This window comes from Symsagittifera roscoffensis, chromosome 4, assembly GCF_963678635.1.
Source record: "Symsagittifera roscoffensis chromosome 4, txSymRosc1.1, whole genome shotgun sequence".
NCBI classification, from domain to species: Eukaryota; Metazoa; Xenacoelomorpha; order Acoela; family Convolutidae; genus Symsagittifera; species Symsagittifera roscoffensis.
In genome coordinates this window covers 20,762,243-20,775,453 of record NC_087065.1, presented here as the reverse complement: position 1 = coordinate 20,775,453, position 13,211 = coordinate 20,762,243, and the positions used below count along the sequence as shown (strand labels likewise).

Genomic DNA, 13,211 nt, shown 5'->3' with positions numbered 1-13,211 from the left:
AAAGAGTTGCCGAAAGAGTGCAAGTTGGCATTGCAGGTCCCATTCTACTCCAGAACAGAACAAGACATCGAAACAGTAAGCTTCACGACAACATGAAATCAATCAATTGCTAAAGCGATTGCCATCCTGAGGTAACTCGAAAAAAGTGTTTGTTCAGATCTTCAGTGGCCTTAAGTTGGTACCCCAATTCGTGGAGTTCCCCACTAATATCCTCGACAAAATAGCCAGCAGAGTATGGCTGGACAGGTGAGTCAATCTTCGTAATAAGACTTATTTTGTAACCACACTAAAATACGTGGTTCACTCAACGATAAAAATCACTCAACGATAGGGTTTTGATTTTTGAGTAATCGTTTTTTTTATAATTTTCCCACATTCTAGACTGAGCTCGATCTCCGCGCCGAAAAAAATTATTATTTTTCAAAACATACAGGAGTGGATCAAGAAAATTCTCGAGGGGCAGATTTGCAAAAAATGTTTACAAGGGTTGTCGAAATTTTTTAAAATCATCTTTCAAGATCAGTCAAAACACTATAAAGGCCCTATTGTAACAAAATTTGTTGCACTCCGAGTTTTTTGAGAAATCAGGGGTGGGAGGGATGTAAGGGGTTGTTAACATACCCAGAACTTTAGCTGAAGACAACACCCAGAAACAAAATAAATTTTGAATTCAAATCGTTTCGTGGAAAAAAGACACCCCAAGTTTTATCTCCTTTACACTTTAACCTCGTCATCACACATTTGAAGTTCATCACACACTTAAAAAAAATTCTCGTTTGAGAAATTGTATCAATCCGACTTTAGAAACATTCTTTTTCTTCCGAATATTTGAAAAAAGTGGAAGAACTTTGTATTCGGGTGTTTTATTTTTTTTCTTTTTTTTTGTTTTCCAGGCAAAATCAGGTACCACAAAAAAATCATCAGAATGGATTGAGTAATATACCATATTTAGATCTTTTCAAGGATTCGATAGAAATTAAAATGTTTTCAAAAAAATTTCAAGTGTCGAGAAAAACGGGTTCCAACTTTTTGGTTTTTGGTCTAATTTCGAGCTAATAAGTTAGCGCTCAGGCTTACAATAGCTTAATTAAAACTAATTTAGGCCGTGAAAATTTAGTTTTTCCCGAGTGAAGTTAGTTTTTCAGCGCCATTTTGGGAATAAAAATTTTCGAAAAATTAAAAATATCTGCGAAAAAGTTTTTTTAAAAAGTGTTTTAAATTTTTTAAACGATTTTTTTTTCTTTTTTTTTAGTAATTTTTCTATGTTACTTTTTCCACTTGGCCTAGTTTACTATAACTGTCTAAAATTCCTAAGTTCTATTTTTGTTTCAGATCTTTTCATCATACCACGCAGAAAAAAAACGACACTAATTTGAAAATACTTTTTTTTCTAAAGGCTATGGTCGGATCATTCTGTGCTACCGGCTATCTTTTTTTATTGACCTTAGTTCATGTGAAAAAAACTTTGATGTCGAATAGGCTTTACTTGCCATCAATCATAGTAGTCACAGTGCTTGCTTTGATAGCCATGCCCATTTTTTTTTTAGATTATGTGGTCGGAACATTGTTTGCTACTTGCACAGAACCGACTATCCTTGTTATATATATAAATTTGTATCTGGTTTGTAACTTTTTATATTTCCTGATTCAGGTTTTCTGCTTGTTGAGGAGTAATGCTCTTCGGAAAAACCTCTGGCCAAAATTAATTGAGTTTTCATTTCTTCATTTATTATTGTACAGTAAATGAATTCAAATTTCATAGTGTCTGAATTTGTTCTCTTTCTTGTTTCTAGTTTCCCTCCACACCGGGTGATTGTGAGACAGGGTCACAGGGGTGAGAACTACTACATTGTGGTGAAGGGCAGAGTGGAGGTGTCTGTGATAGATGTGGACCCCCTCACCAGGGAGATCAAGCCACGCACTGTCAACATACTCACCAAGGGACAAGCATTCGGGGTAGGACACATCACTGCACATATAGCAAACAATCATTATGAGTATCGGAATATTCGGTTATTTATGTAGACAACTGCGTATTCATATTTGTCATTAAGAAGACAAATACTATATTAACAGATCAGAATCAAGACACGGAAGAAATTAATAATTAAAATTGTGTGTTTCGTAAGTTGCTCTTTTCTCATCTCGATTTTGCTATAGAATTTGTCTGCTTACTGACGAGTATGAACATGCGATTGTCTAAATACAGACCGCACTCCGAATCTTCGATAGTCTGATTGGAATAAAATGTACATAAAAGTAAAATGGTAATAAAGATAAAAATAAATTTGGCATCTAGGAAAAAAATTGCACTTCAACGGAAATGTTTAGAGGTTGATTAAAATAAAAACAAAAAAAAAACGGCGACAGGTTTAGCTCAATTAAGGTCCCTTTGAAGGCACCAGGAGCTCCAAATTCCCTTAAAAAAGGGTTCAAAGACTTAAATAAAGACGCTACATATGAACAAAATCTTCTCATTGTGTACAGTTTCTGATCAAGTTGTAACTGATTCGACCTTTGACCTCTCACTGTATAATTGCATAGGAGAAGGCACTGTTGAACAACATGAAGAGAAATGCGACTTGTGTGAGTTTGGATGCGGTGGATCTCTTAGTACTGTCGAAGGATGCCTTCATGGAGGTGGTGAGTATGCAGAGGGCGAGGAACAAGCGACATGGACAGAACCAGTCGGACGAACCAGAACACATTCAGTTCCTAAGGTCACAACAAAAGCTTTAATAAAAAATTTACCAACAGCTTCTATAATAAAAATAATGGTTTTTCTGCTATTTCTATTGCTGAAAAAAGTACTTGAGTGCTTTCGCCAAATTTTTTGTACAATGTATGAGAAGACATTTTCTGTACAAATCATATATGGATGAGTATGGTTGCGCATTATCTTCTATGGTAGGAAACCTGGACTCGCTCTAATCATCATTGTAAACCACCTAGAAAACCGTTCGCAAAACTCCATAAGACATTACCAAATGAAATTTAAAATGACTTTCCGACGTAAAGCGCTGATTTAATTGCTGAAACCATTTCCTACATTTTGTTTAAAGTTCAGAAAAATTTCGAATGAACTGGGTGCGAGATAGAGCCTCCAAAAATGTAATTGTATAGGTCCTGGGTGCAATCCGAGATTTGAACCCCCTCCCCTGCCAATCAGAGCCGCTGTTGGGAACGATGAAAAAAAAAACTATAATTAAAAAAATCAAATTAAAATTTAAGGAATGTCAGAATGCTTTTTAGATTATAAAAATTTCTTTTGCTAATTGAATTTTCGATTCCAGGAAAGTGCCGTTTCTGAGTACGTGGCCAATTTCCAAGCTGTTAACAGAACACGAATCCTGTCAGTTTTACTACTACAGGTGAATTCATTTATTACATTATTTTCCATTCTTTTCCTCGTTTTCTGGTTACTTTTAATTGAGTTAGTTTTCAAATATTCAAGGAGAGGCATGTTGATATGTTCGAACATCAACGGAACCGACCAGATATACATAATCAAAGATGTGAGCAAACTTTATATCAAATTACGAAATACGTCCTGATAAATATTTTGAAAATTGATTATTTTAGGGCTCGTGTTCAGTACTTCTCATGTTAAAAGATGTCAAAGAGTCCAAAATAGCATCTTATGAAGATCTTTTACCCCCTGTGAAACCCAAACCAACTAACCGACTTGAACTCACAAACTCTGCGACCGGTACTGTATCAATGCCAGTGACTAGATCATCAGCCAAAAGACCAGTGGTATCTGCTGGAGAGAAGGGGAAAAAGAGACCTGGAACTGTTCCAGCAAAGCACAATTTTTCAAAAAACACAGGTTGCTAAGCCTAAACTATCAGTACATTGCGTGCAAATCAACTGCAAATAACCAAATAAGAGCCCATCCTATTTTTAAATGGCCAGAAAGCACACAAAATTTTGTCCAAAAATGCCCTATTGGTCATCGCTAATGTCGTAAAATGTTATCAAGGGAGCTTCAAAAAGATAATGGTATGGAAATATTTTTTTGGAGTAATTTTGCCAATGCCCGTATTGTTTTAGCAGCCAATACGAGGCCTCTTCACTCGACTGTGACGTCATTAGGCGGGGATGTCAGAGACAGTGGAACGACTGTATTCGTCTGTGTGGACACTTTAGTGAGAGGAGACGAGTTCGTTAGTGTATTTGAGAACTGCAATTGTGATTTGTTCATAAAGTAACAAAAGGGGTGAAAAAAGTTTTGGCGCACAGAAAAAAAACTATTGCCGGACTTCTTTCAAAAAGGGAACAAAAACTACAAACGCCCCAACATTCTTCAAAATCAAAAAAAAAATTAGTTAAACAAATGACTGATAGTTAAGAAATAATTGCACATGTTCCACAAAAAAATTTTGTTGGTCTGCGAACACCAACAAAACCATAACTTCAGGGTCTCTCCACACTTGGTGTGAAACAACCGGATCCAGATGCTGACTCAGACGAAGAACAGACCTCGGAGGACATGCTGGCCCAGTTGAGACCGAAACTGCCGAATTTGGCCCTGGTGAGCAACGGGTGCGAGTGTATCTCCATCAACAAGGCCACCCTCCTCAAACACTCCACCACCCTCATTTTCAAACAGATGAAGGAGAGTGTCAAAGTATACCCAGATAAAGAAGTGAGCTGAAAAATCATGTTTATAAAAATACGTATGAGCTCTCAAAAATTAATGGAAATAAAAAACTACACCATTGATGCAAAATGGGAGATTGGTCTATCCAGGGGCGGATCTAGGATTTTCTAGAGGGGCGGGGGTGTCAGAATTTCAAAAATTTTTAGAAAATGTTGCTGATTTTTTTTTAGGTTGAACAAATTAGTTTTCCGATCACTCCCAGAACGCTAACAATATTAAGACCCTATTTTGACAACTCTTTGAAAAGAGCGGCCAAAAATGTTGTTTTTGACTACTTTTCTGAAAATGTTGACCGAAAAATTGCATTTTTTGGCGCGCGTAATTTTTGGTCGGCCGAAAATGGTTGTCATAAAAAAATACCAGGGAGACCCTTTGGTTGGTGAGGTGGTCAAATCCCTGAGATTTGGGGAAATGTGTACGCCCCAACGTCCCTGGGGGGAATTGTAAAGGCTCCCATGGAACCCTAAAGTTGGCTCACTGGGTTATTATTTTCAAAAATGGCAAACTTTGTAATAGTTGCGCATGCTTTCAGTACTTCAGACGGAAGTTCGAGGACACTCGCAAGTGGGAGCAGTACAGGAAGGGGATACTCGGATCATGTCTGCAGAGTCGGCAGAAGACACACTTCAAAAGAGGCACCATGGCAGAATTACAAACAAACTCAGAAGACTGATCATTTTAATCTTAGAATTCAGATTTTTTTAATTTTAAATTTGTTCCCAATCACAAAGAAAACAATCAAGTATGGTCATTAGCATTATTTGTTCAAACAAAAATATTCAACAGAAAAACTGTTTAACTTGTGTATTCAACTTTTTTTTTTAATTTCAGCTGCCACATGACTAATTAGTGTCCGTTAAAATTACGCGTTCAGTCACCCGAGTTGAAGCTTCACCGTAAATCATTGCTAATTCTGAATCGCGAAGCAAATCGAACCAAGTCGATCACGTTTTTTATTGGATCGCGAAACTCAAAACATCATCGAAGTTTGATCGAGAAGTTTTCAGTGGAGCACCCGCTCTTCTCGGTTCTTTTTCGTTTAGGAATAAAAGTTTTACAGGGTTGCATAACAACTTAGAACCGCTAATTTTAACGGAAATCTGTAGATGAAATGGCTCTCTTCCCGACTGTTCTTAATTTCCTAAGTTTTCTTTTACATTAAATTTTTGTTTCATCTGCTAGTTAATTAATTACTAGTTTTGTTTCATCTGCTTGTTTCGTCAGCTAGGAAACTTTCCGATCTAAAACTTTTGTAAACAATGAAAAACTGAAGTGCGAATAGCTCAAAAATTCAAAAATTGTATAATCCAATTAGACTCAGTTACATCCGAATCATTTCTTTATTTGTCAAGTTTGCAGACGAATGTCAAATTACCTGAAAACGACGTGTTTTATTGTCTCAGACCACATAAGTATTTCAAATGAAATCTCAATCTCGCCACGGAGAGAGTTGCGATTACTTCTTGCAATCTCTGGTTGAAGCAAGGTAAGTGACATGGCGTAGTATCGTCCTTTGGTAGACGCGTGCTCCCACACAGAAATATGGCCTTCGTCGTAAGGTACACTTGCCACACTGTGGGGAGAAAGTTCTAGATCCCAGTACCCATCTGCAGTTACACTTCCAGCTCCAAATAAGGCAAAAACAGTGAGCAAGAATCTCAGCATTTTGTTCTGAGTTCTTTGCAAGCTTCGGTTACATTTTGCAGAAAAATCAAATTTCGGCCGCCATTTTCCATCACTTTAGCATAGTTGTGATATCACTATAGGTTAATGCTTGCAAATGATATTGTGGAACTGAAAATAGGTTCATATATTCTCGTATCTAAGCTGTGGCTCAATATTAAGTTGTCAGCAGATTTCTGCAATCAGATTCAAAAATTTGGATTATTTGAAAAGCCTTGAACGTTCTGACTGCCCCTTATTTTAGAACGAACAGTTTTTGGGAAAAGAAAATATTGAAAATTTGTAAGACAATACCAAAATGTGAAACTGTGAGTCATGCGAAATTAATACGACAATTTAGCTGGCCTCATGTCATTTTGGAACAATTCTGTTGCGCGGGATAATTTGCCACGCATAAACAGTTCAGTTCGCGTTACGCTCTCAGCATTATGAATAAATTTTTCAAAGCGCATATAATTTAGTCCAGAACATGGCCAATTTGGCAATTTTCAAACCCCAAGAACTTTACAGAAAATAATTTGAGGTAGAAAATGTTTTCATATTGAATGGGGTATAAAAAATTTTTGTTGAAATATATTATTTCGATCGGCGAAAATTAACTGAATAAAAAAAACCACCGAGCATAAAAATTCCGTTTTCTTCGAAAGTCGGAACAACAAAAACTGGAGATGAATTAGGGTGATTTAAATAAACTGTAACACTTAACAAACAGAAGTTCTTGTGATCTAATATTTGTATCCCGAAACTGACAAAACTTATCTAGCTTTTTTTTTCAGTAAAACGAGAGGATAACCGAAGCTGGTGCTGGCTTTTTCTTTTCAGACTCAGTTCGATTATCAAAAAAATTGTTTTGGTGGATTTTTAACCTCAGAAAAACGACAAAATAAAACATTGTTTAATAAAACAAGAGTATCCACAACGGTGGTTGGGCAAGTAGCGAAAAATTTTCGGACCGTATCTTGATTTTTCGGATTTTTCCAGCGAGAAGGCCAATCCACAGGTTGCTTTAATACTTGGCAGATAAATTAACCGCCTAAATTTTGTTCTTAAAAAAACCCGACTGCTCGTATCAGGGCGAAGACCCGAAAGTTTTGACTGCCTTTGAAAGTTTATGGAGCAGTAATAACATAAAAAATTAATTAAATGTAATAAAATAAAATGAATTTTTTTTTTCTAAAGTTTGAAGTTTTTTTAATGAAAATCATCCCCCCACACGCCATATAAAGTACAAAAAGATAGATTTCGCTCCATGTAACAAATCAATTTTGGCAAATAAGCTTCTTTCAGCCACCAACTTGGATCGACTTCTAAGCCAGATTAAACTTCGCTTACGCGTTAATAGCGCGAAATATAACGCGCGTTAAATGTCCCAAACTGGCCAAAATGACAAACTTCAAACCCCCATGACTTTACGAAAAATGATCACAGGTAAAATATCTTTTCATTTCTAAGCTCGGGACAACAATGTCTTTCGGATGATTTTTAAAAAATTGGTCAAAAATGGCTAGTTAAAAATTCGAAATTTGTCTGAAGAAAAAAAACCCACCCGAGCACAAATATTCCGTTACTTTCGTATCGAAAGTCGGAACGCTAACAACTTTGAAATTAGTTATCATAAAAATTGAGCCTTCCCTAGTTTTGAGTCAGAAGATACAGAAGATACAGCCAGAAGATACAGACCTGTTTTTTCTCGATACTTATGTTTTTCGATTTTTTAAAAAATCCAAATCACAAGTATAAAAAAAAAGATTAATATGATATACCATTTAACGTCCATTGAGTTTGTAAATTTTTTTTAAGAATTAGATGAAAAATTACTGTAATTTTTTCCTACTCTTTCAACAAGCGTTTAAAAAACAGATTGTTCGTATGAGAGCATGGTCTTAAATGTTCTGATTGACTTAACTTAAGTCAATTTGAGTTTTTCAATCTTTTAAACAAATTGAGAAAAAGTTAATTAATTATTCGACTACAGATTTCAATAATTTTTAAATTCCTAACCGATATCTCTCTTTTTGACAATTGACAGTACATGTTTAGATAGATGGTCTCATTACAAACCTCTTTTAAGCATTATCCCAAAAAAAGCTTCATGATCTCCGGCAAAATTCATGCTTCAGTCAAGCAAAATTGCTCGTATATCAGAGCAAAGCCCTGAATGTTCCGACTGACCCTTAATCCATATCGACTAGTTTTTAAGGAAAAAAATATCAAAAAACTAAAAAAATTTGAACAATATCAAAGATCAAGCGTGAAAAATAATACGACCAATTAGGTAGACTCTATTTAAATTGGAACAATTTTGCTGTGCGGAATAATTGGCAACGCTTAAATAATTCGCGTTACGCTTTCAAGATTATAGATAAAATCGACAAAGAGCGCATAAATTTGTCCAGAGCATGGTCAAATTGGCAATTTTCAAACTCACAAAACTTGGCAAAAACTATCGGAGGTAAAATATTTTCTTAAATTTGAATTTGGGCGGTTCAATGGGGCATAAAAGTGTTTTGTTAAAAACTATTATTCCGATCGCCGAAATTCGACTAAACAAAAAAAACCGACATCAAGCATAAATATTTCGTTTTCTTCAAAAGTTGGGAACAAAAAAATTATTTAAATTCAAATAAATAGAAAAAAATATATCAGATATCAAAGTTTCACTGGGCTGTTTTTTTTATACTCAAATTGAGTTTGGTCAGATCAAAATTCCAAAACTCAATTTGTCGAGACAAAGATTTGTTTTCTCTTTTTTAAAATTTTGCCTGTGAATTTGTAAATGGACAGTATAATTTTTCAAAAAACTTAGATCATTGTTTAAGAGTTATTCTTTAGTTACCATAATTTTGAATTGCCCAGCTCAAAGTATTTATGACTGAGAACTACTAAACATGGCGAAACCGTCCTTCTAAACGAGTGCCCAATTAATTCTTTGAAACATTTACTTCTGAAAATAGCATTAAAAACAAATTTTAACCTAAGCGCGGCTTGCAATTATTTGACCTAAAATAGCTTTCGAAGCACTTTTGTAATTGTAGATCAACTGATCAAGTTTGATAGAGCACACTCTATCAAAACTATTTTTTATTGGCGCAATAAATTGTTAGATAATTTTTCTTTATAATGATCTGCCAAAATTGGAAGTCAAATTTGAGCACTCAAAACTTCTCACTTTGCTTAACACGCTAAAAACAAACAAAAATCCATCAGAAACTTAAATATTTGGTTGTTTACGTGGTGGTTTACGAATAGTTGAATTTTTGTGGTCAAAAATTTGTCATCATAATCTGTTCTAATTAGACTTTGGGACCACATAAATTGGTTATAATACAAAATGTAAAATTATTTTTGATAATAATGGATTATAATCTTTTTAAAAAAATTTCAAATTTTCTGCAAAACATTGCAAATTTTTTTTGCATTACTCATAGCCTACTCAATTTCTAAACGTACTGTACTCCCTTTGAGTTAACTTTTGCAGAACCTTATCCCTACCACTTTAACTTCAGTTATTCTCAATTGTCGTACCCAAGTTGAACACGCCCAAAATTATACCCATTTACCCACATTGATACGCGGACCTACATTATCCTACCTTCCCCCTACCTAACCTCCACACAAACCTACGCCTCCTACCTATCCTCACCCAAGGCCTACCACCCTCCCACCTACCGTAACCCACACACACCTACCCCTCCCTGATAATTTTTTTTCACGTAATTTTACAGTAAATGTAAGTAAGGGGTAAGTGGTAGGGGAGGGGAGGTGGTGGGGAAAAGGGGAGGTGGTGGTAAGCGAAGGAAGTAGGAAGGGTGAGAGTTAGGAGTGAAGTATTTAGGGGGAGGGGAGTATAAAAGAAAAAAGTAGAAAACAATACAATTTTTGGCTGTAGTCAAACGTAAAACACAATTAAGCGACTGCAACGTTCAAGTTATGAGCTTTTAATTTCAAGGTTTTGAAAAAGCGAGGCTCTTACTCATAAAAGTCTTTTAAAATCCATCATTATCTATTATAGTCAGATTCAATCCATTGTAATCCATTAAAATAAATTATAATCGAATAAAATGATCTCTACTTTGTTTATTTTATAATCGATTATTTTGGAAATCTGTGGAGACAGACCATGAAGACCCATGATAATCGATTATTATCCGTGGAACTTTATTGCGCGTAAGTCCAGGAGATGTCAAGTGTTTTTTTGACCAAAAACCTAAATTTAAAAATGTTTAGGCCACCAGCATGAAAATTTTAAATCAAAAATCAGGGATTTGCTTGCTTTTTCAGAGAGTGGTTGTCTTCTACAGGTAGAGTAAACACCAATTCTGCTCTCTTGAAACGTGAAAAAGTCCCAATTTTGGCAAAGCTATCTCCTTTTTAAACAAATATTGGCATAAGTGAACCCAAAAGCCCCCTCGCGGTCACTTTCCTGGATATTGAACAAAAAATGCGTTAGATATTACCGATTTGGAAATTTTTCGGAAAAATTTTGGACTGGTCTAATAAAAGAGATATCATAAGATAGTATCAAAAGGGGGCAATCTGTTGATTAGTGGTGTTTTTGAGTTCCCCTTTACTAAGGATTAGTCCCCGTAAATTCAATCAACGCCCTGATTGCAAAAAAAATCCTTCTCTATAAACGTTTTATAATTATATTTTTAAAATTTTTCTGCAAATAATCAATCGAAGAGTAGCATCAAAGTTCAAATTTTCTGCAATCTCTACTTTCAGTCCAAGCAAAAGGAATAAGCTACAAACTTTTTCATTGAAACAGGAATTCATTTCAAAAGATTTTTAACGGTTATTTATTGGTTGGCACCGAAGTAACCAAACATTGAAGGCAAGGACGAATCAAAAATTTTCTCGAAGTTAGAATCATTTCGAAAAACTTTTCGTTTTTTTCTAGATTGACTACGAACTCTCCCAAATTACTAGATAGACCCTATGACAAAAAATTTGCGCCGCATATAAAATTTTTTAACAACAGATTAAAAAGAGACAATTTTATGCGTTTTTTGGAGTGTTTTTGGAGGTTTTTTTCGAAACTCCTTTTTCAAAAACATATGTATATTGGCACCAGAGAAGACTTTAGAAATCTTTTAGGTTCCCTCAGCAAAAAGAGGAGGTCGCAAAGAAGTCAAGTCCCTGGTTCAAGAAGAAGTCCATTCCCAAGGCCCGAATTTTCCTAAATCCTCAACTGGTTTCAAATATACTTGAGGCAAAACTACATTTTAATTTTCGGGTTGTGTATAATTTGAATTTAAAATTAAAAATATAGACTAATTGAAAATTGTTTGTGGGCTTTCTTTTTTATAGTTGGCTTTGAACCAAATTTTTTGTGAACACTTTACGCTTCTATTACCTCATAAATCTGATTTTTGCGCTGTTACTTTCACTCAAATTTATTAGTTTCAGGAAATGAAATTTAAATTTAACAATTTTGTTAAACTAAAAACAACCTCTCTTCTCGTTTTCAATCCTTTGCTTTCAGAAAATTACGTTTTCGTAGGGATGAAATTGTGTTGTTTAAGCATGCACTGCCCTTCAAATAGTTAAACTTTTGTGCTATAAAAAAACTTCGAAAAACTTTTGCACTGGCCTACCAAAAATGAAATGAGCAAATCAATCAGCATAACTTCAATCATTCACCGTTGTGTCTACAAAATTGTAGTAAATCTCTTTAAAATTTTATAATTGTTGTTGCCAATTTCTAAGTAACTTTTTGGGCATACGATTAAACTCTGAATAATGGCTGGTAAAATTATTTAATAGTCTCTGGTGTGTTGACATTTCTACTTATTATGATATGGAGGTTTTGATTAAACAGTCGATTATAATTAGTTTCAGAGATATTTGTGTTGTGAAAAATCCTCAAAGTTTCGTAGAATCTGAATTCATGGACTGAAGAAGTTTTTTTGGAAGGCTGATGAGGTTACCTTGCTCTTTGCTCTATGTAAAAATAACGCTAAAATTACTAACAACAAAATGAAAATCTGACTATTTAGTTCCCTTTTTTGTTGTCCATTTTTTTATTGACATAAGCAGCTATGACATTATAACTTCTCAATCGTCAAGAGCAATTGCATTTGTTTTTTGATGCTCTTATTTTATATTTTTCATATATTGAATTGGTTTTTCGCAGTGTAAAAAGGAGCAATGTAAAAAGCAATTTAAGTTCATTATTTCCTAAGAATATTTTTTGGTACATAATTTCAATTTCTTTCTGTTGCTTACGAGATTGCTTCCATAACAAAAGAACCTCTGAAATTAATTATAAGTGACTGGATAATTATGGCCTTTAAACCAAACTGCCATATGTTTTTATTCTGTCAGCTATAATACAAATGAAGATTTTTTTTCAAATCGAAATTCTACAACCAAAGATCCATTTATGTATAATTTGATGAAGCACTATTTTGGGAAGCCATCAGGAGATCTTTCGATTTGTCCAGTGACGTCTTTTTTTGGCAATGAATAAACGTAATAGTCCTTTGTCGTCCTTAGGTCTTATCTTAATTTCAGATTTAAAATTCTTTTAAATAGCTTTTATTAGCTTTGTGGTACAGTCTCAATCCTATACTAAAAAATTTTGCTTAATTTACTCAATTGAACACTTCAGATTGCAATAGTTTTGAATCCAGACTGTAAAATTTTGGAGCCGTTTTTAATTATTACTCAAAAGTACTCCAAGATATGAATATCTTCAAATGTGAATTTCATCGAATCAGTTTTTAGGGTCAAATACTTTATTCCAACTTTTAAGGCGTCATTTTTTTCATATAGGTATATATCAAATCAAAAATAATTACAACAAAAGTCTTTTTAATACCATTCAAAAATATCATTAGAATCAGTATAGCATCTACACAAA

General features: G+C 34.4%; 1 protein-coding gene across 1 annotated transcript; it reads left to right on the top strand.

Moving 5' to 3' along the window:
- Positions 1-5,400, top strand: LOC134844166 (cyclic nucleotide-binding domain-containing protein 2-like; the record flags this gene model as incomplete). The annotated part of the gene is given in 10 exon segments (XM_063860718.1): positions 1-75; positions 158-246; positions 1,794-1,956; positions 2,545-2,720; positions 3,294-3,371; positions 3,455-3,515; positions 3,583-3,829; positions 4,054-4,166; positions 4,421-4,648; positions 5,196-5,400. Coding segments are annotated over 10 exon segments (1,371 nt in total), but the record flags the coding sequence as incomplete, so codon positions are not given.
- Between the last annotated feature and the right edge of the window lie 7,811 nt (positions 5,401-13,211).